The sequence below is a fragment of the Westerdykella ornata genome (assembly GCF_010094085.1).
Source record: "Westerdykella ornata strain CBS 379.55 unplaced genomic scaffold EI97scaffold_17, whole genome shotgun sequence".
Lineage (NCBI taxonomy): Eukaryota > Fungi > Ascomycota > Dothideomycetes > Pleosporales > Sporormiaceae > Westerdykella > Westerdykella ornata.
Genome location: NW_022986867.1, coordinates 103 through 20,619, shown reverse-complemented (window position 1 = coordinate 20,619; position 20,517 = coordinate 103). Strand labels below are relative to the sequence as shown.

Here is a 20,517-nt window from a genome sequence, read left to right as displayed (position 1 = left end):
TCTGATTCCCATTGGGCATGAGTGTTGGATGCAATCAACCCGCCATGGTAGAATAAAGTAGAACAATAAAGGGCGTCTCTATTCACACACCAGCTCTGGAGCAGAAAGTCTCAATGCTGGAGAAACGGACTTTGGTGATTGATTTGGTTGCAGCCCTGGGACTCGGGAATGAATCGCACCTCACGTGCCCACGCGCACCTGCCCATGCCCACCTGCCAAGCCCGTTTAGCGTGCGCCGGCTCCACTTTTCTACCCGCATCCCGCAGTGTATCTACGTACTCCCGACTCCACCTTTAACGACTTCTCCAAAGGTGAACGGCCACCACAATGGCAGCCGCAGAAGAAGAAAGCGCTGCACCTGAAATCCGCTTCAAGCGCCGCAAGATTGCCCACCCGAGACGCAGATATAGCACTCAAGACATCGGCGACGATGACCCGCCCGCTACCACGACCTTGAGCTCGCTTGCCGACGGTGCAAACGATGCGCCCGCCTCTGTTGTCGCCGGGGAAGCAACACAGGCAGTACCTACTCGGGAAGAAGAAGATGAATCCGTGCCCAATCTCAAGGCGATTCTGCGTCAGCGCAGGAGGCGCCAGGACCACCTGAAGGAAGCCGCGCGCCGGGCTGAAGAGAAGGCCGCCGTGCTTCGTAACGGTACTGCGCTCGTTGTTGCCGACACGAACAACGCGAGCGCGCAGACGGATCTATACGGCGGGAGGTTTGTGGCGCAGACGGGGCAATTTGTGGGCCGTGATGATAAGGATATGTGAGTGTTCTTGCCCTGCGGCCCAGTTTCACCCTGCCATGGCAGTGGTGTAGGAAACGGAAGGGGAACACTGGCTAATCACCTCAGGGCATTGTATGTAGAAGCGAAACTAGCTGAGCAAAGCTACCGTCAATACGGCTGGCCTATTCCAAAACACCTCGAAGCTGCGGTTGCGAGGTTTGCGCCGGGTCTCACGGCTAGCGCTGGCGACACGGTTGATGCAGGACCAGATAAGCACCGAGAGAAACAGGAGAACCCGACTACCGCGCTCAATGCGCCCGCTCAAGGCAAACCGGTTCCGGAAGTGGGAGCGACACCAGACCGAGATTTCCGCATCTCAGCGGGGTCAGGCAAGCTCCAGGAAATCGACCTGGGACCCGAAGCCGCAGCCAGGAACCTCCAACGCATCGAGGAAGCACGAAGGAAGATGGAGAGAAAGGCTGACGCCACGGCAGATGACACGGACAGGGACGGAAAGAAACCGGGTAAACGGGGAAGGAGGCCGCAGAAGAGGAGGAACAGCGAGGACCTGCGCAGAGATGCTCTTGTGGAAGCGGTCTTGCGGGAAGCAAAGTGTATGTTGCGGCGCAAGCCACATTTCTTCTACTGTTATATCTGAGATCGTGATGCTGACTCGTGCGAATGACAGTGGACTATTTCGATTCTCCCGCTCCTCCGTCACCACCACGCATCACAGGCACGGCAGGCACCGAGCCCCCTCTGAGCGCCGACGACGCCCTCTACGAATCCTTCCGCCGAGAGTTTGAGTCCCAGGAGCAAGCACGCAACACCTACCAGCGGAAACCCCCGGCCTCAGCCTCCCAGGCGAACGCCAAAGGCACTGGAGTCAAGGATCTCTCCAAAGGACCGAAGTTGGGCGGGTCCAGGAGCGCCCGCGCGGCTATGCACGCAGCAGAGAAAGAGGCGAAGTTGAATAAGAGGTAGGAGTATCGGTGTGCTGCGTTTGTGGACTTGCCTTCCTCGAGGTTGCTTTGTATGGCCACGTGCCTTGCGTCGTGTTTTTGTTTCCCCTTATGCTGCACAGAGTTGATACACCATGTTGCGTTTTACACACATTGCGTTTTCCGGAACCCCAGCTAAACAGTCACGTCTCAGCGAAACCTTTAGGAAGGGTGAGCGGTTTCTACAGAAAGGGGAGTACACGGATATGAAACCGAACAGTATGAAAGAGGCTTGGTATATGTAGCTGTGGGATATCCGTGGGAGCGATACTAGGGTAGGAACTGTGGGTAGGAGGATGCTTCTGGTGGCGGCGCCGTTCGGACAGGAAGCGCGTGGATGGGTTAGGGCGAAGCGCTCTTTGAAGAAGGGGTGGAAGGGTGTATGATACCATGCACATGGTAATGGCGTTCGAATGGCTGGGTATAAGGATCTTTGAAAAGGGATGGTTACGATCAACCAGGTGAAAGACGCCTGATTGCACGTATGGAGTTCTCTGACCTGCATAATGATGCTTCTTTTCGAAGGGTCTGATTTGGTTCTTCTGTGTTATATCGATAGGAGTCCAAGTGCTGGACTTCCTTCCTATGGACGTAGGAACAGGGCATGTCTGAAACACGCCTACATGTACATCCACACGCGAGACTGCGTCGAAGACCACTCTCCTTCGAAAGCCGTATGCGCACGTTCAGTGGCCCTTGATAGCTGTTTAACAGGTGTTAACCCCCCCGACCTGCCCTCGAAATCACTCCGATGGAGAAGGCTCAACCCTGCCTCGGACTTTGTCACACGTAGAGACAATGCGCCGCGGTTCCAAAACTCAGCTCTACGTTCACGCCCTAATGCCTCTAGACAATACCATAAACCCTCTTCGCTATGAAGTAGCACGACAGCCCAAACAACAGCAGACTCCCCGTAATAGCCCAGAACCAATTCAGATTCTCCACCGTCTGCCCAGGGACGAGACCTATGCAGTTAGCCCATTGCACAAAAAGTTAGTAAACCCCGGTCAAGAAACTTACAATTCATACCCCACACACCCGTCACCACGTTCATTGGGAGTACGATGGTACCCAGAACAGTGAGCTTGCCAAGAATATCCGACGTCTTTTCCTGCCGCTCGTTCATCCGAATGTTGATCTGGGCAAGGTAATTGCTATGTGCGCGGGAGAGGAGACTGCCATCTCGTCAGCACAATGGAACCCTATGTTTCATTTCTTCTGCTTAGGCATGATTACTTCTCATAGTGACTTAGATTCGCCGTCATGGTCACAATATGGTCTTGAATATCGCCCAGGTATAGTCCAATCTCGCTCCGCGGGGCGACATCCCAATGCTCATTGCACCGCTTCGCGAACCCCTTAATGACATCCGCCTTATTGCCCAACAAGCGGTACAGGCTCATGACTTTCTTTCTGCACTCCCCTACTCGGCGCAACATGTCTCGGCCATTGCGGCCATTATCTTGATCCTCCTTCGTGCCATCTTTCTGCTTCGCGTAGTGGGGGTTGTTGAAGGAGTACCCTTTGGACTTCTCGCGCTCTTGCTCCTCTTCGTCGGAATGCAGGTCCAGGATGGCTTCGTCAATCTCGTCGACTTCATCCTCGATGCGCTCAATCAACGGCGCATACGCGTCCGTCACATCGTCGATAATCCCGTACGAGATCCAGTCCGGAGATACCATGAGGTAGTCCTGTAGTTGTCTGATCCTCCGCCGCACATTGGCCGGGTGCGGTGTCATGGAGAAATGGAAGCTAATCACACCCTCACGGAACACTATTACGTAGAGGTTGACCGGCTCAAGGTAGTCCTCGCTGTTCTCGTCCTGTTCAAAAGTGCGGTAGTTGATGAAGTAGTAGTGCTTAAATAGCTCCACTTTCTCCCGAGCTTCCTGCATCATGATGTCCTCGGCAGTCAGCGGATGTATGCTAAACGCCTTCGAGATGACCTTCATCTCTGCGTCGGTGGGACGCAAGACATCCAGCCAGAACGCGGGCCGCGGCCCATATCGCTTCGGCTTCTCGTTGGTCTCCGTATGGGCAGGGGCAGGGGCGGGCGTAGGACTGCGCGTGTGCTCTCCTGAGGGAGCTTGCTTCATCTCTCCTAGCCGAGAGGCAAGAGGGGGGATCTGTCCGGGATGCAGTGTATGCCGTGAACCACCATTTCCATTGACGGGCGTGGGATCGCGGGATTGATTCGGTTCTTCATCATCCGTATCTTCGTCCGTGCTGTCTTCAAGCACAGGGGGTTCCGGAATGAAGAGGTCCTTGAAAGTCTGGCCCGGCTGCAGGAGGTCGCTGATGGTTTGCGCATGAATAGTGTTGTCGAATTCCTCGTTGAAGTAGGTGAAGCGGTAGGGCGCATCCTCATCCTCTCTGTGCCAGGGACGCTTTTGCGGGCGCAGACGACCGGCGACCATGAGAGGCTCGCTCACTTTGCGTGTACGCAAACCCTCCAGTATTGTGCGCTGCTCCTTTTCCTCGGCCGCCCAGGCCTCGAGGACGTCCAGGTCAGGCCACCGCCGACGCCGCCTCCGTCGCCGCTCACCGCTCTCAGCGCGCTCCTTGAAGTCTTGCTCTCCGAGCTCCGACATGCCTTCGACTGGCATGCACACGTCCTCGGCCGCCTGCATGGCAGTCATGCGTCGGCGCATCTGACCCCGGTCTTTCGGAGAAGCTGAAAGGGGGCTCTCGTGGTCTTCGGCGCCTGCAGGGTGATCGATGTCAATGTACGCGTCCCGTAGCCTTCTATTCGACCTGCTTTCCTCGGGGGTCAAGCCGCGTTCCAAGTCGGCGGACAGCATGACATCGTTGAAACTGACATCGGGACCCATGGCTGGGCTGCCAGGTCTCGATGGAGGGTTGTTGACGTCGTACTCGCAGAACTGGGCTGAAGACTGGTGCTGAGGGAGAGTCGGTCTAAGCTGGGTCCTGCTCCTTCTACTCTGCGAAGAGCCTCTGCTGCCTCTCCGGAGCCTCCCGCCGGAGGTCGGCGGGGAAGCCATTCCACCATAACTCGTACCCGTCCTGATGTCTCGATGTGACTGGCTCATCAACGGGGTCCTGTCGTCGACAGCTTGCTGCTCCTCATCCGACATGGGCTGCTGGGAGAGCTTGGAGCGGGTGAATATGTTTTGGGTGGAACGTGAGGGCGACTCTGCGTACGAGGTGCTGGGCCGTTGCTGATAGAGATTGGGAAGCGTGCTTCCCCGGCGTGGCTGCATGAAGCTCTGTCCACGATGGTCAAGGAGGGCTTCGCTCTCGAGGCTCGTATTACTGCTGTTTCGCTTCAACCGGTACATGCCCGAGCTATGCGGCGGCGCGTTCTCGGGTGCCTCAGGAGCATCCGGGTTGTCCGTCAGATCGCCAGAGGTGACTGGCTGCAAGGTCGCGGCGAACGACTGCCGCCTGTTCCGTCTCTTCTTGCCTCCACGGTGCTTGCGCTTTTTAGCTGAGCCGGCCATGGGATTTGAGGCGCCTTCAATCGGTGTATTGGTCCCTGTGTGTGGATGGTTTGGATGCTTGGAGCTTGAGCCCTGCGAGGCGGGCGCAGCTGGCCAGTTGGAGGCCATTGAATTGGGTGGCCGGTGGCTGCCGCCGTGGGTCGTAAAGGGCGGCGATAAAGGGATGAATTGCACAGTATATTGACAGGTTGGACGTTGAGAGCACGGCAGTCGTCAAGGAAAGGTGTGCGGCGCTGGGGCGAGAGAAACTCACCTCTGTGCTTCCACTGACACGGTTGAAGCCTCGGTGACGTGAACGGTCATAGCGTCCGCCTAAAGAGGATTAGTACACTTCACCACTCAACTACTTGTACAAGTACACGTGCAACCTTGTAGACTACAACTGATCAATGGATGGAAGAACGAGTGCCGGAACTCCCACCACCAGAAGATTAAACCCCATCTCGAGCTTTGGCGCAATGCAAGTTGCCTTCATTCGTAGACTCATGGAAAGCGCCCGTGTGCTTTCCTAATTCTGGTATTGTTTCCCTCCCATGGACATGTACTTGTATATATGGATCCCTACTTTGTCTCGAATCCGATCCCTTCTCCAAAACCCCTTTCAGCCACCCTTCCTCTCCTATACAACAGGAATATGCTGCACCTCACCTCCCCCACCTCCAACCTGTCCGCCCCTTCTTCCACCCTCCCTCTCCCCCATCTTTGACCCCACTGCACTGAGGGGAATATGCTCCATCTTTCCCTTTTCCGCTGTGGGCCCATATGTCAGCGGCCGAAGGGACGTCTTACCAGCCTGTCGTGTATACCTGTTCGTCCCATCCTTGTTCTTCTCCCCACCGGCGGCTCCTCCTAGCGTCCTGTTCTCGACAATGAACGGTTTTGGTCGACTGGGTGTAACGGGAGTCTTCTTCTCCGTGGGATAGAAAGGAGTGTTGCTCCGTGGGTAAGGCTTCGGGAGATTCTTTGATTTGGAGGCATCAGCGCTGGACTTCTTCGTAGACGAAGGTGTGATGCTGGCGCCGTGGGGTACGTTGTTTGGATACGGCTTTGGGAGGGTTGACGTCTTCGTCACAGTTCCTCTTGTGGCCGTTTTCCGCGCCGTCACCGCCGTCTTCTGCGCTTCTCCTCTCGCAGTGGTCTTAGCGTCGGAAACTGAGAGCCCTCTTCTGATCTGGTTCGTCGCAGTCTTTGCCGAAGGGAGAGCCTTTTTCGATGCGACAGGAGCTTTCCGCGTCGCTGTCGATACAGCAGGCATCGAACTGGATCGCTTGACGGCTATCTTCTTCGATGGAGCTGGGAGGGCCTTGGGACCGGGCTGGTATCCCTGACCGGCGATCTTCTGCCCGTAGGCGGACGCTGTGCGTTCGATGCCTGTTGGGGTGTTCAGTTAGCAGTCTCTGCGGTGACGACAGCTTGATCCCAAGGGTCTGAATGGAAACGAGAGACGCACTTTCGCCAACACCCCTTCCCGAGTTCTCGATGAGATCGCCAGCTTTGATGAGGGCATCCCCCGCATACTCGCCAACGCTGCGGGTTCCGGCTTCGACGAAGCCTTCGATGCTGTTCCAGAGTATGTTTTGGACAAAGTTCATGATTCAACTGTATCTGTGGACGGAGGAGCTGCGTTGCATCCCAGATCGGAGACTCAAAACGCGAATTCTCCGATTTTCGGTGTTCGGTGCAGTCTCAAGCAACGGAACAATTGTCTTCTACAAGTTTTACTATGTACGAATGGGAGGGTTCGATACTATCTCAGTCGCTTTGTTTGTGGAGGATGACGATGGGGGCTGCACGCAGTGTGGCGTCCAGCGGGGCGGAGATCCTTCCTCCATGACGTAGCTCTGCAACACCCTGGGACGGAGAATGGGGAGGTGGTAAGATGCAGGGTCGCACAGCTTGCGTGGGTATCTGCTATTTATCTTTCCCAAACTGTTTGTGTGATGAAAATGGCACATCCCAACAAGCATCTTTTGCGTGATGAATATGTCCTTGTTTATAACGCAGGAAATAAGAAAAGTGATATCGCTCCCATATATACCTCCCTTGGCTCACAGTAAACCGAGACACGACCCTTCGCAATGACCAAAGCAAAGTAACGGATAGGAACCGTTGATAAAACCGATCAGTCTCAACACTTAGGCTCCCTGCCGCGCCTTCTCGGCGCAAATCAACGCAATGATCCGCGACAACTCGGCCGCCTGGTTGAACTGCTCCTGCTTGACGGCCTCGTCGACATCTTCGCTCGCCGCAATGTCCCGGCTGACCTGCAACATGCGGTTTTGCAGTGCCAGCAGCTTCCCGAGCGTGTTGTCGAGGAAGGGTGCGGAGAAGGTGACGTTGGTGGGCGAGGTGCCCGAGGGCGGGATTCGCACTTCGAGTTTTCGTGGAGGTTTGCGGCGGGTTTGCTGGGCTGGTTGAGGAGGCGACTGTGGCCGCGGCCTGGCAAATGGTCAGTGTCTGGGATGCGTAGAATCGATCCTATCTCTTGGAATGACGCACTTTTCTCGCTCGACAAAGGTGATGTTCTCTGCCAGCTCCGCGACACGGTTTGCGATCCTTGAGGCCATGATCTCGTAGGGGGAGGCGTGTGGTTGGACGGCCCCATTGGTAACGTCGTTGACGGCCTTTGCTGGCGCTTTCGTTCCCGCAGCCTTCTTATTCCGCGACGCCGGCGTCTTCGAAGTGGTGCGGTGCACCGGTGCTGAAGCGACCGAGGCTGGCATATTGACTGGTGGCTTGGAGTAGAGACTGATGTATGTATGTAAGCGCCTGGAAGATGAAGGGTGTTGCGACGGGAGCCAAAATAGAGTCGCCTATGGGGAGGATATGATTGGGAAACGAAACAGTGCCCACCTTAGTGTCGGCCTTTAGGGGGGAAAAGACAGGGCTTTTGCCAACTGTGTGTAGAGTGAAATATGTACAAGTAGAACCACCTTTCTGGAACTTGTAACAAACTCTGGATCTGGTGGGTATCTTGAACCCAGATTGAGAATTGGAGAGGCAATATACGATGGGCAACCCTCTGGCTTCTCCAAAGGATGAATGACGGAGCTTGTGCCACCACCCACTGTTCCTGTTACTGTTACTGTGGTGTGTCGCGCTGCCGAGTTGGCCAGCGGGAGCGGGAAGTGCGCCACACACTACGTCATAGATCAACAACATCCATGGATCAACAACGCCCCGCCACACCACCGCACATCAACGGCGGCAGGGGTCAGCTGTGAGCATCTTTGGTCCCAGTAAGGGTGTCGATAGACGATAGAAAATCTCTTACACTACTCAGGTACAATGACTGTGTTGGACTGATCACCTTGGGAACCCGATCAAATGTCGCCAATTGCAACAGCCGCAGAACGAAAGCGGAAGACGGAGGACCTGGGCGCGGGCCTGTCCATCGCAAAGCCCGACATCGATAATCATCCTGCGGGACCTCCTCGCCATGGAGAGCTATCGCAAGCTGAGAGGGCCTTCACGCTGGCATCGACTTTCATGTCGGGGGTTTTGGCGTAAGACTGCAACCGCATGCCACATGGGCCAGGACGGGGAGCCGAACTGACACTGCGGTATAGGATCAGCGCGACTCAGCTACTAGGTGCTCCATTGAAACTGATTGACCCAGTCTTCTACGAGGGCTACATGGCTTATACAAAGGAATGCTTTGCCATCCTCATCACATGCTTGACTCAATGGTGGGCCCCAACTGTGGTCAGGGTGAGCTGGGATTCAAGCATGGTGGGACAGCTCATCAGGAAGAAGGATGGGAGCCTACAGTGCAACTTTGCAAACCGCATGGTTTTGATGGCTAACCATCAGGTATGTTCTGGCATCAAGTAATCGAGATTTAACGTACCGTCGCCCGCGTGCTCACATTCCCAGCTATACACCGACTGGCTGTATCTCTGGTGGATAGCCTACTGCAACAACATGCACGGCTTCATTTACATCATTCTGAAAGAGTCATTGAAGAACATCCCCATCATCGGCTGGGGCTGCCAGTTCTACAATTTCATCTTTCTCTCCCGAAAGTGGGAGCAAGACCGAACCACCTTCGAGAGTCACCTCTCGCAGCTCAACAAGCCGAATGACCCAATGTGGCTCATCATCTTCCCCGAGGGGACCAACCTGTCAGCGTCCACGAGGGAGAAGAGCCGGCAGTGGGCCGAAAAGAATGGAGTGCAGGACATGAAGCATCAGCTGCTGCCCCGCAGCACTGGCCTACGATTCTGTCTGCAGCAGCTGCGCCAGACCACCGAGTGGCTATATGACTGCACCATCGCGTACGAAGGAGTCCCAGAAGGGCAGTTTGGCCAGGACATCTTCACGCTACGGTCTTCGTTTTTCGAAGGCCGCCCTCCCAAATCGGTCAACATGCACTGGCGCCGCTTCCACCTCGACTCCATTCCCATCGACAACGGCAAGGCTTTTGAAGTCTGGCTCCGCAATCGGTGGCGGGAGAAGGACTACATGCTGGAATACTTTGTCAAGAACAAGCGCTTTCCCGCCGAGGACTTCTGGAAGCAACACCTCGACCTGGGTTCGCAGCAGAGTACGAAGTCAGGAAGGAAGTCGCTGCGGGGCATGCCCAAGCCGGCTGTGAGCATTGAGACGGAGGTCAAGTCTGGAAACTGGAATGAGTTTGTCAAGATCTTTGCGCCCATTACAAGCGTCGTGACGGCGTTGGCCATCGCCTATGGGGCCTCGCCAGATGACTTGCCGCTTCCGGGCGCGAAAGAATTTCTCCAAGACCATTTGAAGACACTATTGAAGGGTGGAGAAATGAAAGGCTTGCCCAGTCCCGATGAACTGGAGAAGACGATTGTAAATGCTGCTAAGATGGGCGGCAAGCGAGATGGAAGGCAGAAGGAACATGGCACAAAGGTGCAGGAGTTGACGCAAGAGAACTTGGCCAAATTGGTAAAGGAGACCGCCATCAAGAGTGGCATGGTTCTCCCAGGAGGCATCAGAAAACCCGGGCCCGCGCCACCTGTTAGGAGTGTTCGTGCTCTGCAGAAAGGTGCCTCTGGTGCCGCAGAATCCCAGACTCCGGCCAGGACGAGGAGTGGCGCCAATCTTCTTTCGCCAGCGAAGAACATAACGTATGGTTCGGCAAAGCCTGCGCCAGATGCACCTTCGCAGATGAAACCAGCTTCTCCGGGGCAAATGCAAAACGTAATGACAAAATCAGGAGTCATGATCAAGATCCCCAAGACACAGGCGCAGGAGGCGAAGAAGACGGGAACCATAGTCACGAAGGATGGGGTCGTCATCAAGGTGGGGAAAATGGATGCAGAAGAGGCTCGCAAAGAGAAATCTGGCGTGGTTATGACATCTAGTGGTGTGCCAATCAAGATCACGCCTAGTGGTACAATGGGAGCGCAACAGAAGCCGACCCCTGGAGCTCAAGATTTGAAGAGAACCGCAAAGCCTACAGTCGCTAGTAAGCAGACGCCCTCGTTGACGGAGGGTATCTCGCCAGCCAAGAAGACGGCGCAGCCTGACCAGACACGCGTTGCTACGAAGAAAACCTTCAGTGTAGGCACCGGCTCAAAGTATCGACCTGAGGGGTAAGCCATCCCTCGAATAGAGAATATCCGGCAGCGCTTTGGACAACCTAATCGTAAGAAGAACGCATGAGTCTCCGAAACTCCTGGCACGTACCCGGCAAAATTCACCTGCTCTCAGTCCGCTTGGAATAACCTAGTTCAGAGTAGGCAGTTCCGTGTGGAAAGAGTCAGTGATGCATTACGCAAGATGGGATACATTGGGTGCCCCGCTGTTACGAGAGAATGTTTGAGACACCAAGGAAGACGCCTGGATGCTCCATTGGTTCCATAATGCCTCTCTGAGGGGAATGGATCGGACCCGCAGCATGGTTGCCATGAGTGAGAAGTGGCCGTGGGTCTCAAAGTCATTGAGGCATGAAACAGCAGGATTACTCTACAAAACCTCGCTCAGAGTAGAGATGCCTACCCAAGAGATTGATAGTGACGGCAGTAAACAGCTGTTGCTGTATCAAAGGCGGCCTGTACACACGATTCCGGATCATCGGAGACGGGATACCTAGGAAGTTGTGGTGATTCCCATAGATTACTTGGCACCGTACATAGCACGTGACTAGCTGCTTAGTCAGGGACCTTCCGTAATGTGTTTGATCACTCATCCGGCCAGATCACTCATCTGGCCACCCCACCAAAATGCTCGTGTTTTCTTGTACAATAACTCTACGCCACTACGATAAAATATATAGTAAATAGATCTATTAGATGCGCGCTATCTAGCAGTACATTGAGTTCTTCTATGACCTTATTCATGGCATTTGCTGCAGGTTGGTGGTGCTTGAGGCCTACTTGGCTGCCCCACCTGCTCTACCTGCTGGAGCACCCTTTCTGTCTCTGCAGCAAGCAATTGACCTTCCTCTGCCTGTAGAGCTCCTCCACAGGCTATATACTATCGGCGCTGCTGCTCCTTATGCTGCCAGCACTGACTAGCCTGTCGAAGCTTCTTATTCTCCTCTGTAAGAATCGTTACTGAATTCATTGCAAGTTGACAACCTTTGACAAGCTGGCAGATAACCTGAGTAGTAGGACTCTGAGAAGGCTGACGAAGGTGGTCCTGGATAAGTCGAGCCTGCTGCTTTAGCTGAGCAATAGTATGTGGTGTCTCTGCCGTCCATACGACCTCAGCGTTGGCCGCTGTCCCTGGTGGAGATGGCGTCCTGACCACTGTTTACGATGACAAGATACGTTCTGGACAGGCTAGGACTAGCCCTGTTGCCCGGAAGCCAGCCTGGATATTCTGCTCTAAGAAGACTGTCATTCTGATACCTGGATATATCTGTAGAAAGTCCTGCTTGTCGATATGGAAGATGCCTTGTCATGCAAGCTCAGAGACCTGATGGCTATATATGCGCTTGAGAGGTGAGAAGCAGCCAACATCAAGTGGCTGTAGGAGGTACGACATATGTGGTGGTATACAGAGTGTGATAATTTTGTTCTCTTTGCAGAACTGGTCAAACTCAGGTGTTACGTGGCTGCTGTGGCCATCGAGGATAAGCAGACGGTAGATGCCCACTATGCGAGGCCCTGTATATCGATAGAAGTGCTTTACCCACTCAAGGCCAAGCTCATCAGTCGTCCAGCCATTGTCACTAATAGCGATAACCCACTCAGGTGGGAGGCCTTCATACCAGCTAGCCTGGTAGAGCTTTCCAAGCAGAATGACGAAGGGTAGGATAGACCAGCCAGACGCATTGATACACTCGATTATCGTTACCTACTCTCGATCACCTAGCTGTATAGTCACTGCCCAGCCGACTGCCTCAGAGCTTGTAATGACTTTTGATATCGCAGCGATCCCCATCATAAAGCCAGTCTTGTCAAAGTTGTAGATATCCATGTCTAAGATGTTGTATGACTGATGTATCTTCTCTACAAGCTCGAACCATGCACGGATCATGACTGGGTCCTCAGATCTCGTATGCTGTGAGTAGAACTTGCGATTCTACCTTGTCTGGAGCTCTGCCTGGTAGTTAATGAAGTGGGACATCCACTTCTGGCTGACTGATGGGAGAGGAGGTTCCTGGCCATATGTAGTGAGTAGATTATCTGCCATTCATCGTACATCGATAATCTAGGGTGGAAATCCTTGTCGATCAAGGTCTAGGATCCAATCTACTAGAGACTGCTCCTCTGTAGGGTGTAGCTTTCATTTCTATGCATTGACAAGAGCTTGCGAGAGGGAGCCATTGATGCGATCTTGGAGAGTAGACCGAGAGATACTATACAACCTAGCTAGCCTACGCTGGCTTAATTTTTGGCTTATTTGAAAGGCCTGTTTCACAAGAGCAAGCCTACCCTCTTTTTGAGCTTGCTGGGTGTGCTGGGTGGGTAGCATCGTGAGTGTTGTGAGAAGATGCATCGTGTTTTTGGTGGGTTGGCCGGATGAGTGATCTGGCCGGATGAGTGATCTGGCCGGATGAGTGATCAAACACATTAACGTGTTCCACCAGTGAGCTGGCCACACCACCGAGCTGGCCACCCCACCAAGTCACGTGCACCTTTTTGATAGATAACTAAACAACGACTGAATTAATTCTATACAAATATATATACAAAATCTTCCTAATTGCTTCTACATTGAGTCCTGTTATGGCCTTGTACGTGGCATTTCGAGCAGGTTGGTGGTACTTGTCGATAGACCTGTGATGCCTGAGCCTGCGCATCTACTTCAACCAGCCTATCAGCCTCTATAGCCAGCCTTTGACCTTCCTGGCCTGTGAGAGTCCCTCCTGTAGCAATATACTGCTGTCGCTATCACCTCTTCTGCTCTCGGCGGTCGTTGGCCTGACATAGCTTAGTATTTTCTTCTGCAAGAATTGTCGCTGAATGCATCACCATCTAATATCCTTTGATAAGCTGGGCGATTGTCTAGCTTGTAGGGCTCTGCGATTGACGACCAAGATGGTTACGGATTAGTTGAGCCTGCTGCTGGAGCTAGGCAACTGTATGAGGTGTCTCTGCAGTCCAGCGCCTCTCACTGTCAGCTTCTTGTGCTGGTGGAGATGGCGTTCGGATAACAGTAAGCGATGACAAGACACGATTAGAACAGTATAGGATCAAGCCTGTGGCTTGAAAGCCACTCTTAATGCTCTGTTCTGTGAATATAGTAGGCCTGATATGCTTGTAGATGCTAAGAAAATCTTGCTTGTCGATGTAGAAGATGTGATTGTGTACGAGCTCTGACACCTCATGTCCATATACTTGCTTGAGAGGTGCAAAGCAGCTGATATCTAGAGGCTGTAGGAGGTGGAAGCTGTGAGCTGGCATACAGAGACTGATAATCTTGTTCTCTATACAGTATTGATCGAACTCGGGTGTTGCATGGCTACTGTGGCTGTCTAGGATAAGTAGGTGATAGGCTCCTGCTGTACGTGACTTTGTTTGATTGTCGAAGTGCTTTAGCTAGGCTAGACCAAGCTGGTCAGTTGTCCAACCATTGTCACTCACTGCAAACGTCCAGTCATCTAGGATATCGTGATACCAGCTAGCCTGGTGTAGCTTTCCTGATAGAATGATGGAGGGTAGGAGCATCCAGCTAGATGCATTGATACACTCGATTGTTGTAACCCAGTCATGATTGCCAGACTGTACAGTAACTACTCGACTAACAGTGTTAGAGCTAGTCATGACCTTCGATGTGCTAGCAACTCCCATCATAAACTCTGTCTTATCGAAGTTGTAGGTATCTTGATCTAGTATCCTGTACACCTGGTGTGTGTTATCTATAAGCTTGAACTACACATTAAACTTGACTGGTTCCTGACAGAGAGCACGCTAGGAGTGCAGTTTCCTGTCCTATTTAGTCTAGAGCTCTGGCTGAGTATTGACAAAGCGTGACACCCAATTCTTGCCTACAGGCTTGGGGGGAGGCTGCTCACCATGAGCAGCAAGCAAAGCATCTGCCATTCATCGTACGTCGATGATATATGGTGGAAAACCTCGTTGGTCAAGGTCTAGGATCCAGCGAACAAAAGACTGCTCTTCAACAGGTGATAGCTTGCGATTGACAGGTATAGTCTCATGTCATGAGGGGGTACTGTTAAGATGTGTCTGGAGAGTCGCTCTGGGCATGTCGTATACTGCTGCGAGCTTCCGTAAGGACTGACAAGGATTAGACTTGAAAGAGTGAAGAGCAAGGCTAATTCTGCCCTCTTTTGATACTAATTGAGCTTGTGGTTGTCGAACCATGATCAAAAAGGTGGACGCATTTTGGCGCGGTTTGGTGGGGTGGCCAGCTCGGTGGTGTGGCCAGCTCACTGGTGGAACACGTTATAACTCACGGAGGTCCGACACCTCTGATTATTCATCCTGTTTTCGTCCTATCGTACCACATAGTGATGGAGTTTTTAATATCTGATGATGCTGAAATGTACCGAGCGTTCCCAGATTTACCCATCATCTGCATCGCTAATCGCTGTTATCTGATTCCCTGTCTGCTCGCTCCAAGTGACAGCAACACACCATTAGCAGCAAAAGTGGGGACATCGCCAGGGTCAATTGTACCCGGAGTAGAGTACTGGTTATACAGGTGCGTAGGCGGTGCTTAGGCCCTTTCCGTCGAGTTCCCGCGCAACACCCACTTTCACCACAAAAGAGCCAAATAGCTGGCCATCTGATGGAGGGACTATCGGAAACAAGTGTTCTCTCCACATTTGATGAGTTGGTACAGGAAGGAATCATCACCTATGGACCCCATGAGAGAGTCGAGAAGGAGTACGAGGGGTTCCCTGTAATAGCAATCCCACCTGCACCGCGTCAATTCGATTCCATGCTAACACCAACTCCAGATGGAATTCCGCATCTGCCCCTCCCTCACCAAAAAGCCACAGATGACCACATCAGCCCTCACCACGCCGGTTTCGTACCCCAGATGGGGTCCAGGCAGCGACCTGTATCTCCCCACTTCGCGTCTCATTCTGGGCAAACTCAACGGGGGGACGCACGACCTCGCGCTCAACATGTTCTGCGTCGATCGTCCGCAATTCATGCTGTTGACGACGGATTCGTACCGTCGGCAGACGGAGCCGCTCGACGCAGACGACTTTGCTGCTGCATTGGAGGCGATGAGGCAGCCTGAGTGGGGGCCGCAAATGTACGTGATTTATAATTGCACTGAAAGGGGAGGTTGTAGTCGGCTGCATAAGCACCTGCAAGCGTTGAAAGGCCCGCCGAGGGCATTTGGGTTGTTTGTGGAGTCGGTCGACGAAGGGGATAGCCGCCGGAAAGTGCCGTTCCAGTATCTCATGCATCGATTTGAACGCGGCCTGAGAGAAGTCGAGGTGCCAGAGCTCCTGGGGGTCTATGAAGGATATGTCGAGGAGTCCAGGCACGTGTTGGGGTTGTCGGGCAGCCAGCAGCCATGTCCTCACAATGTCGTGTTGTGGAGGGATTCTCTGGTCGTGATACCAAGGAGAAGCGATGCTCTTGGAGGCGTTAGCACGAATACGGTGGGGATGATGGGGTCGGTCTGGGTGCACCAGAGGGAGATGGCCGATGAGTGGATCAGGTTGGGACCTCGGAAGGTGTTGGAGGCGTTTGGTGTTCCGTGGTAGGATGACATGCCTAGTACCAGGCCATTCCCCAGGCCCATGGAGGAGGGATGGCAAGAGTAAGTTGTCAACCACGGAGCACCTCCTGAACCATCATGTATTCACCCACGATCGAGCGTGGAGTGACCCGGAACGACACGACTATCATCTCTGTCCCATCAAATCAAATATACAGGACAATCATCTTGTAAGTACTGTATTATACACTGTACCGTGGATACTACCTACGTACTTACTGACAGTACTGTACACTGTAGGAGACGAAGTACTACATAGTACTGTGTAACACAAATTCCGCACTGGCGCGCTCAGGCCGTGTCTTGGTGGTGTTGGTTTTGTGTCCATTGGCGGTGACGTCATAGTCCGTGGCTGACCTTCCATCCCCTACCACAAGGAACGTAGAGCTTCCCCACCGCCCCGAAACTTGGAACAAAGATTGTGCCTCGCACCTCGCACGCCTCTTAAGAGGACCCAGAGAACGTCGTTCCACGCCGTGCGGACATGAAAAACCGGATGCCAATCGAGGCTCTCTAGGGTCGCCCGGAGCCAGCTAGCGCTCGACAGACAGTGTTAGCACGATTCGCTCTGCCTTCCATCCAGCCTCAACCTAACGAATCCTATATACCGTCCTCGTCGTTTGCCATACCCCTTCTTTGGTCGCAACAGCACGATACAACCATGTCTCAGAGAGGCGGCAGCTTCCTCACGTTCGATCGAAAGCCCCCGCAAGTATGGGTGACCTCCTCGTCCCCTCACCCACCTGAACGTACCCTTCTCTACTGGAGAGAGGACGGCTTCGATGTCCACTACCTACCCTACGACCGCACAGACAAAGATGCCTACCTCCGCACCATCCATTCCCTAGACAATGGCATGGGCCTCACAGAGACGTACGCCATCGTCTGCTACGGCGAAGCGGCAACCCAGATCCTCAAAGTCGCCACGAAGCCCATGCACAAGTGCTCGGCGATTATCGCCTACTATCCTACCCACCTCCCCGATCCGAATCACAAATACCCAAGCATGCTGAATGTCACGGTGCACGTAGCCATGCTGAGCCAGAAGTGCCCACCGCCGGAGCAATGCGCGTGGAAGTGTTACCAGTATGAGCATTGCGCCGTTGGCTTCGCGGATCCTACGTCGCCCAACTACTCGGAGGGCGATGCGAATTTGGCGGGCAGCAGGTCGTTGATCGCGATACACCGGGGCGCAAAGATGGACGTGGACATTGAACCCGTCGCGGATGAGGCATGGAAGGGGAAATACGAGATCGAGGATCCAGAACGGGGCAGTATGGCCGTCGTCAGCCGCATGACGCAGAATGCGCCGCATGTGACCCTGCTGCCGACGTTAGAGGGCGGGGTAGGCAGGAAAAAACTACAGGAATTCTACCAAGACATCTTCATTCCCAGTCTGGTCGAAGATTTTGAAATACGTCTTGTGTCGAGGACCATTGGCCATGACAGGGTGGTGGACGAGATGATCATCTCCTTCACGCACACGGATGATATGGACTGGATTTTGCCCGGAGTTCCGCCAACGGACAAGTACGTCGAGATTGGAGTGGTGAGCATTGTAGCTGTCAGGGGCGGAAAACTGGTATCGGAGCACATGTACTGGGATCAGGCGTCCGTCTTGATGCAGGTCGGCCTCCTCGACCCCAAGGCGGTCCCCAAGAAGATGAAGGATGAAGGCCTGAAACGGTTGCCCGTGGTGGGTGCAGAGGCCACCAAGCAGCTGGTGGAGCCCCGCCATGGCGCCTACAACGGCTTGCTGAGAATGCACGGGTTGTTGGACGGTTTGCAGGAGTTGAATGCCGTGAATGGTTCATAAGGCGTGCTTCTAGTCTGGAGTCTTTGGACGTTCAAATACTGGCGGTCGGGTTTATGCTTTGGGGGGGTTCTAAGCAATGAAGCTGCAGGTAGGGAGCTTGTAATTCTTGAGAACCCAGTATTTTCTCCTCACTCCTTCCCATTCGCCCTCAGAATCCAGATCCGGAACCGGTATGGTCTCCCATTCTGTGTCGAAGCCCGCTTCAAACAAGTCCATCTCCACGACCTTGCAGTAGACATCGTAGCAAACCTGTCGATCTGCGCCCATGCCGCAGAAGAAGCCAAATCTGCCTCCTTCGCCGTTAGGTCCGCCTGCAGGGTCGAGTAGTCCAATGACATACTCTGTGAAGAATTCCCGCAGCGCTCTGTAGTCTTCCGCAAAAGTGTCGAAGTATATCGCATCAAATAGATCGCCCTTTTCAACCAGGCCAGGAACAATGTCCTGCCATCGGCCTTGATGGACGACGACGCCAGGCTTGTCGTACCATCCGCCCTCTTTCATTTGCTCCAGGACGTCCGGATGTGCTTCGATGATATGGTGGTAAGTAGGCCTGCGCTCTTGGAAGATGGCGTCGATGATGCCAATGCCGTGGCCGACGTTCAACACCCTCAGGCCTTCCCGTGGCGTCAGTAGCTCCGCAGACCGCCGCATCAAAGTCGTTTCCCACCCCATCATGACGCCGTTGGCGGCTCCATCGAGTATCCTGTTTCGCTGAAATGTCAAGTTTGACGCCAAGTAGTTTGCGCTTGCGGTCGACTCGTCCCCAGGTTGTGTCGCCGCGGCCTCTCCATGCAGGGCAATCTCTTCTACCTTTTCGGTGATATTGCTGACCTCGTCCTCCCCCTCCTGCTCCTCCCTGTTTTGGCCCCCCTCATCCTCCTCCTCGTAATCTGAATCGTCCCCATCAAGTGGTTGATACTCGTCCAACCGACTGAGCAGCAATTCTGCCCTCACACCCGCATCCACACACAAGTCGTACAGCTCCTTCAAGCCCAGCCTATGCGCAATACACCCAGGCGTCTCCCCATTCGCATCGAGGTCATTCCAGATGGCCCCGTTCTCGAACAAAAATCTGACCGTCTTCACGGCCGCTTCTACCTCCATCTTCCTTTCCTCGCTCTCGGCGTGCGCAACGTCGCCATTGGTATGGCCATTCACCTCGGCCCCATTTCTTCCTGCGCCATCATCACCATCATCATGGGAATCGAGTCCAGGCTCCAATGCGGCAATGGCAGCATGCAGCGGCGTGAATCCTGTTTCTTCGTCCTGCACGTTGGCGGACGTGTTCCGCAAGAGGTCGCGAAGGGCGCCGATGTCGTGGTGCGCGGCTGCGAGGAGGATGCTTTGGGTATGGAGGTCGGTCGAGGTATCGAAGGCCGGGTCGTCCATTTTCGTGGAGAATGTCGAGTGTTTGTGCGAGACGTGCCGTGCAGGTGTATGAGGAGAAGAATACATGTAGGAGTGTGTGGGGTGAGTGCAATCCAGTGGGGAAGTTTTCAAAGCGCGAGTCATGCAGGACGCCTGGGAGCGAAGTGGCTTGTCATGCTGGCCATGTCTCCCACCTCTACTCCGTACTGTGGTTGCTGGGGGAAGTAGTCAATGTGGATCCTCGGAGTTGGCCCAAGCGTGGATTCTTACACAGACAATTTGACCAATAAGACTCCGTCTATCGACCAGACATGTCCTGCATCATCCGCATACGAGATGCATGGCCTCTGACATAATCAGTGGTACTGTTTCGTTACTTCGGAGTACTTTCCATGTTGTTCCATCACGACTCTCAATCCATCGCTTGTCAACGAACCGATATGCCACTATGGAGTTCAATAACTCACTCCAAACATCTCAATCTGCTGAATCTCAATCTACTGAATCAGAATCTGCTAAATCTAATCAATCTCATCCTCACCACCGATACCTATCACACGATGAATGGATCTAAGTCCATACACTTCGAGATGTTGGATGGCAATTGGATGACATCACGAAGATGCTCAACATCTCATGGGCTCAAGCTCAGTATGCTGCCTCCTATAAAGTGACTCCTAGGAAGCACCCAGGGTGTCCTCCAGTACTTAATGAGGAGCAGATAGATGAGATCGAGCTATTCGTCGTCTCTAGCAAGACTAGAAGACTGATGAGCTACCTAGAGCTCTCAGTACAATTTTCCGAATTATAGGTCGGTCCCGAAGCTATCAGATCTGCCTTGAGACATAGAGGTTATAAATGATATGTTGCACACCAGAAACCATCTCTATCAGAGGCTAATAAGCGGGAGAGGCTCCATTGAGCACAAGAGCATATAAAATGGATATGAGAACAATGGAGTTTGTGAGGATAGTCCCTGGGTCTCCACGAGTGGCTAGATCTCTGAGGCCTACACTGCA

General features: G+C 53.5%; 9 protein-coding genes across 9 annotated transcripts; 5 read left to right on the top strand and 4 right to left on the bottom strand.

The window, feature by feature from the left end:
- Positions 1-327: 327 nt before the first annotated feature.
- Positions 328-1,712, top strand: EI97DRAFT_443676 (uncharacterized protein; the record flags this gene model as incomplete). Its single annotated transcript, XM_033799849.1, has 3 exons — positions 328-767; positions 855-1,342; positions 1,417-1,712. 3 exons carry the CDS (start codon positions 328-330, stop codon positions 1,710-1,712), a joined length of 1,224 nt encoding a protein of 407 aa, XP_033652319.1.
- Positions 1,713-2,239: 527 nt separating this feature from the next.
- EI97DRAFT_434688 (cora-domain-containing protein) lies at positions 2,240-5,450 on the bottom strand. Its single transcript, XM_033798690.1, has 3 exons — positions 2,966-5,450; positions 2,750-2,904; positions 2,240-2,694 (listed from the first exon to the last, which is right to left on the bottom strand). Exons 1-3 carry the CDS (start codon positions 5,296-5,298, stop codon positions 2,576-2,578), a joined length of 2,607 nt encoding a protein of 868 aa, XP_033652318.1. The 5' UTR covers positions 5,299-5,450; the 3' UTR covers positions 2,240-2,575.
- Positions 5,451-5,809: 359 nt separating this feature from the next.
- Positions 5,810-6,782, bottom strand: EI97DRAFT_459752 (uncharacterized protein; the record flags this gene model as incomplete). The annotated part of the gene is made up of 2 exons (XM_033801035.1): positions 5,810-6,561; positions 6,641-6,782. 2 exons carry the CDS (start codon positions 6,780-6,782, stop codon positions 5,810-5,812), a joined length of 894 nt encoding a protein of 297 aa, XP_033652317.1.
- A 271-nt stretch (positions 6,783-7,053) lies between these two features.
- EI97DRAFT_88715 (uncharacterized protein) lies at positions 7,054-8,123 on the bottom strand. Its single transcript, XM_033803183.1, has 3 exons — positions 8,044-8,123; positions 7,690-7,938; positions 7,054-7,629 (listed from the first exon to the last, which is right to left on the bottom strand). The coding sequence occupies exons 2-3, from the start codon at positions 7,911-7,913 to the stop codon at positions 7,326-7,328; spliced, it is 528 nt and encodes a 175-aa protein (XP_033652316.1). The 5' UTR covers positions 7,914-7,938; positions 8,044-8,123; the 3' UTR covers positions 7,054-7,325.
- Positions 8,124-8,517: 394 nt separating this feature from the next.
- Positions 8,518-10,758, top strand: EI97DRAFT_380544 (acyltransferase-domain-containing protein; the record flags this gene model as incomplete). Its single annotated transcript, XM_033795763.1, has 3 exons — positions 8,518-8,696; positions 8,766-9,003; positions 9,067-10,758. The coding sequence occupies 3 exons, from the start codon at positions 8,518-8,520 to the stop codon at positions 10,756-10,758; spliced, it is 2,109 nt and encodes a 702-aa protein (XP_033652315.1).
- A 4,605-nt stretch (positions 10,759-15,363) lies between these two features.
- Positions 15,364-16,300, top strand: EI97DRAFT_380411 (uncharacterized protein; the record flags this gene model as incomplete). Its single annotated transcript, XM_033795758.1, has 2 exons — positions 15,364-15,477; positions 15,536-16,300. 2 exons carry the CDS (start codon positions 15,364-15,366, stop codon positions 16,298-16,300), a joined length of 879 nt encoding a protein of 292 aa, XP_033652314.1.
- Positions 16,301-16,734: 434 nt separating this feature from the next.
- On the top strand, positions 16,735-18,459 carry EI97DRAFT_434683 (NTF2-like protein). The gene has a single exon (XM_033798689.1). The coding sequence runs from the start codon at positions 16,976-16,978 to the stop codon at positions 18,128-18,130; it is 1,155 nt and encodes a 384-aa protein (XP_033652313.1). The 5' UTR covers positions 16,735-16,975; the 3' UTR covers positions 18,131-18,459.
- Positions 18,200-19,519, bottom strand: EI97DRAFT_451320 (arginine N-methyltransferas-like protein; the record flags this gene model as incomplete). The annotated part of the gene is made up of 1 exon (XM_033800335.1): positions 18,200-19,519. The coding sequence occupies one exon, from the start codon at positions 19,517-19,519 to the stop codon at positions 18,200-18,202; it is 1,320 nt and encodes a 439-aa protein (XP_033652312.1).
- A 553-nt stretch (positions 19,520-20,072) lies between these two features.
- Positions 20,073-20,309, top strand: EI97DRAFT_380591 (uncharacterized protein; the record flags this gene model as incomplete). The annotated part of the gene is made up of 1 exon (XM_033795768.1): positions 20,073-20,309. A coding segment is annotated over one exon (237 nt), but the record flags the coding sequence as incomplete, so codon positions are not given.
- Between the last annotated feature and the right edge of the window lie 208 nt (positions 20,310-20,517).

Coding starts and splice junctions, on each gene's coding strand:
- EI97DRAFT_434683 (XM_033798689.1), top strand. CDS start 16,976: ATGTCTCAGAGAGGCGGCAGCTTCCTCACGTTCGATCGAAAGCCCCCG.
- EI97DRAFT_434688 (XM_033798690.1), bottom strand. CDS start 5,298: ATGGCCTCCAACTGGCCAGCTGCGCCCGCCTCGCAGGGCTCAAGCTCC. Junction 2,905..2,965: donor AATCTAAGTCACTATGAGAA/GTAATCATGCCT, acceptor ACGAGATGGCAG/TCTCCTCTCCCGCGCACATA. Junction 2,695..2,749: donor GGGTGTGTGGGGTATGAATT/GTAAGTTTCTTG, acceptor CTAACTGCATAG/GTCTCGTCCCTGGGCAGACG.
- EI97DRAFT_88715 (XM_033803183.1), bottom strand. CDS start 7,913: ATGCCAGCCTCGGTCGCTTCAGCACCGGTGCACCGCACCACTTCGAAG. Junction 7,630..7,689: donor ACCTTTGTCGAGCGAGAAAA/GTGCGTCATTCC, acceptor ACCATTTGCCAG/GCCGCGGCCACAGTCGCCTC.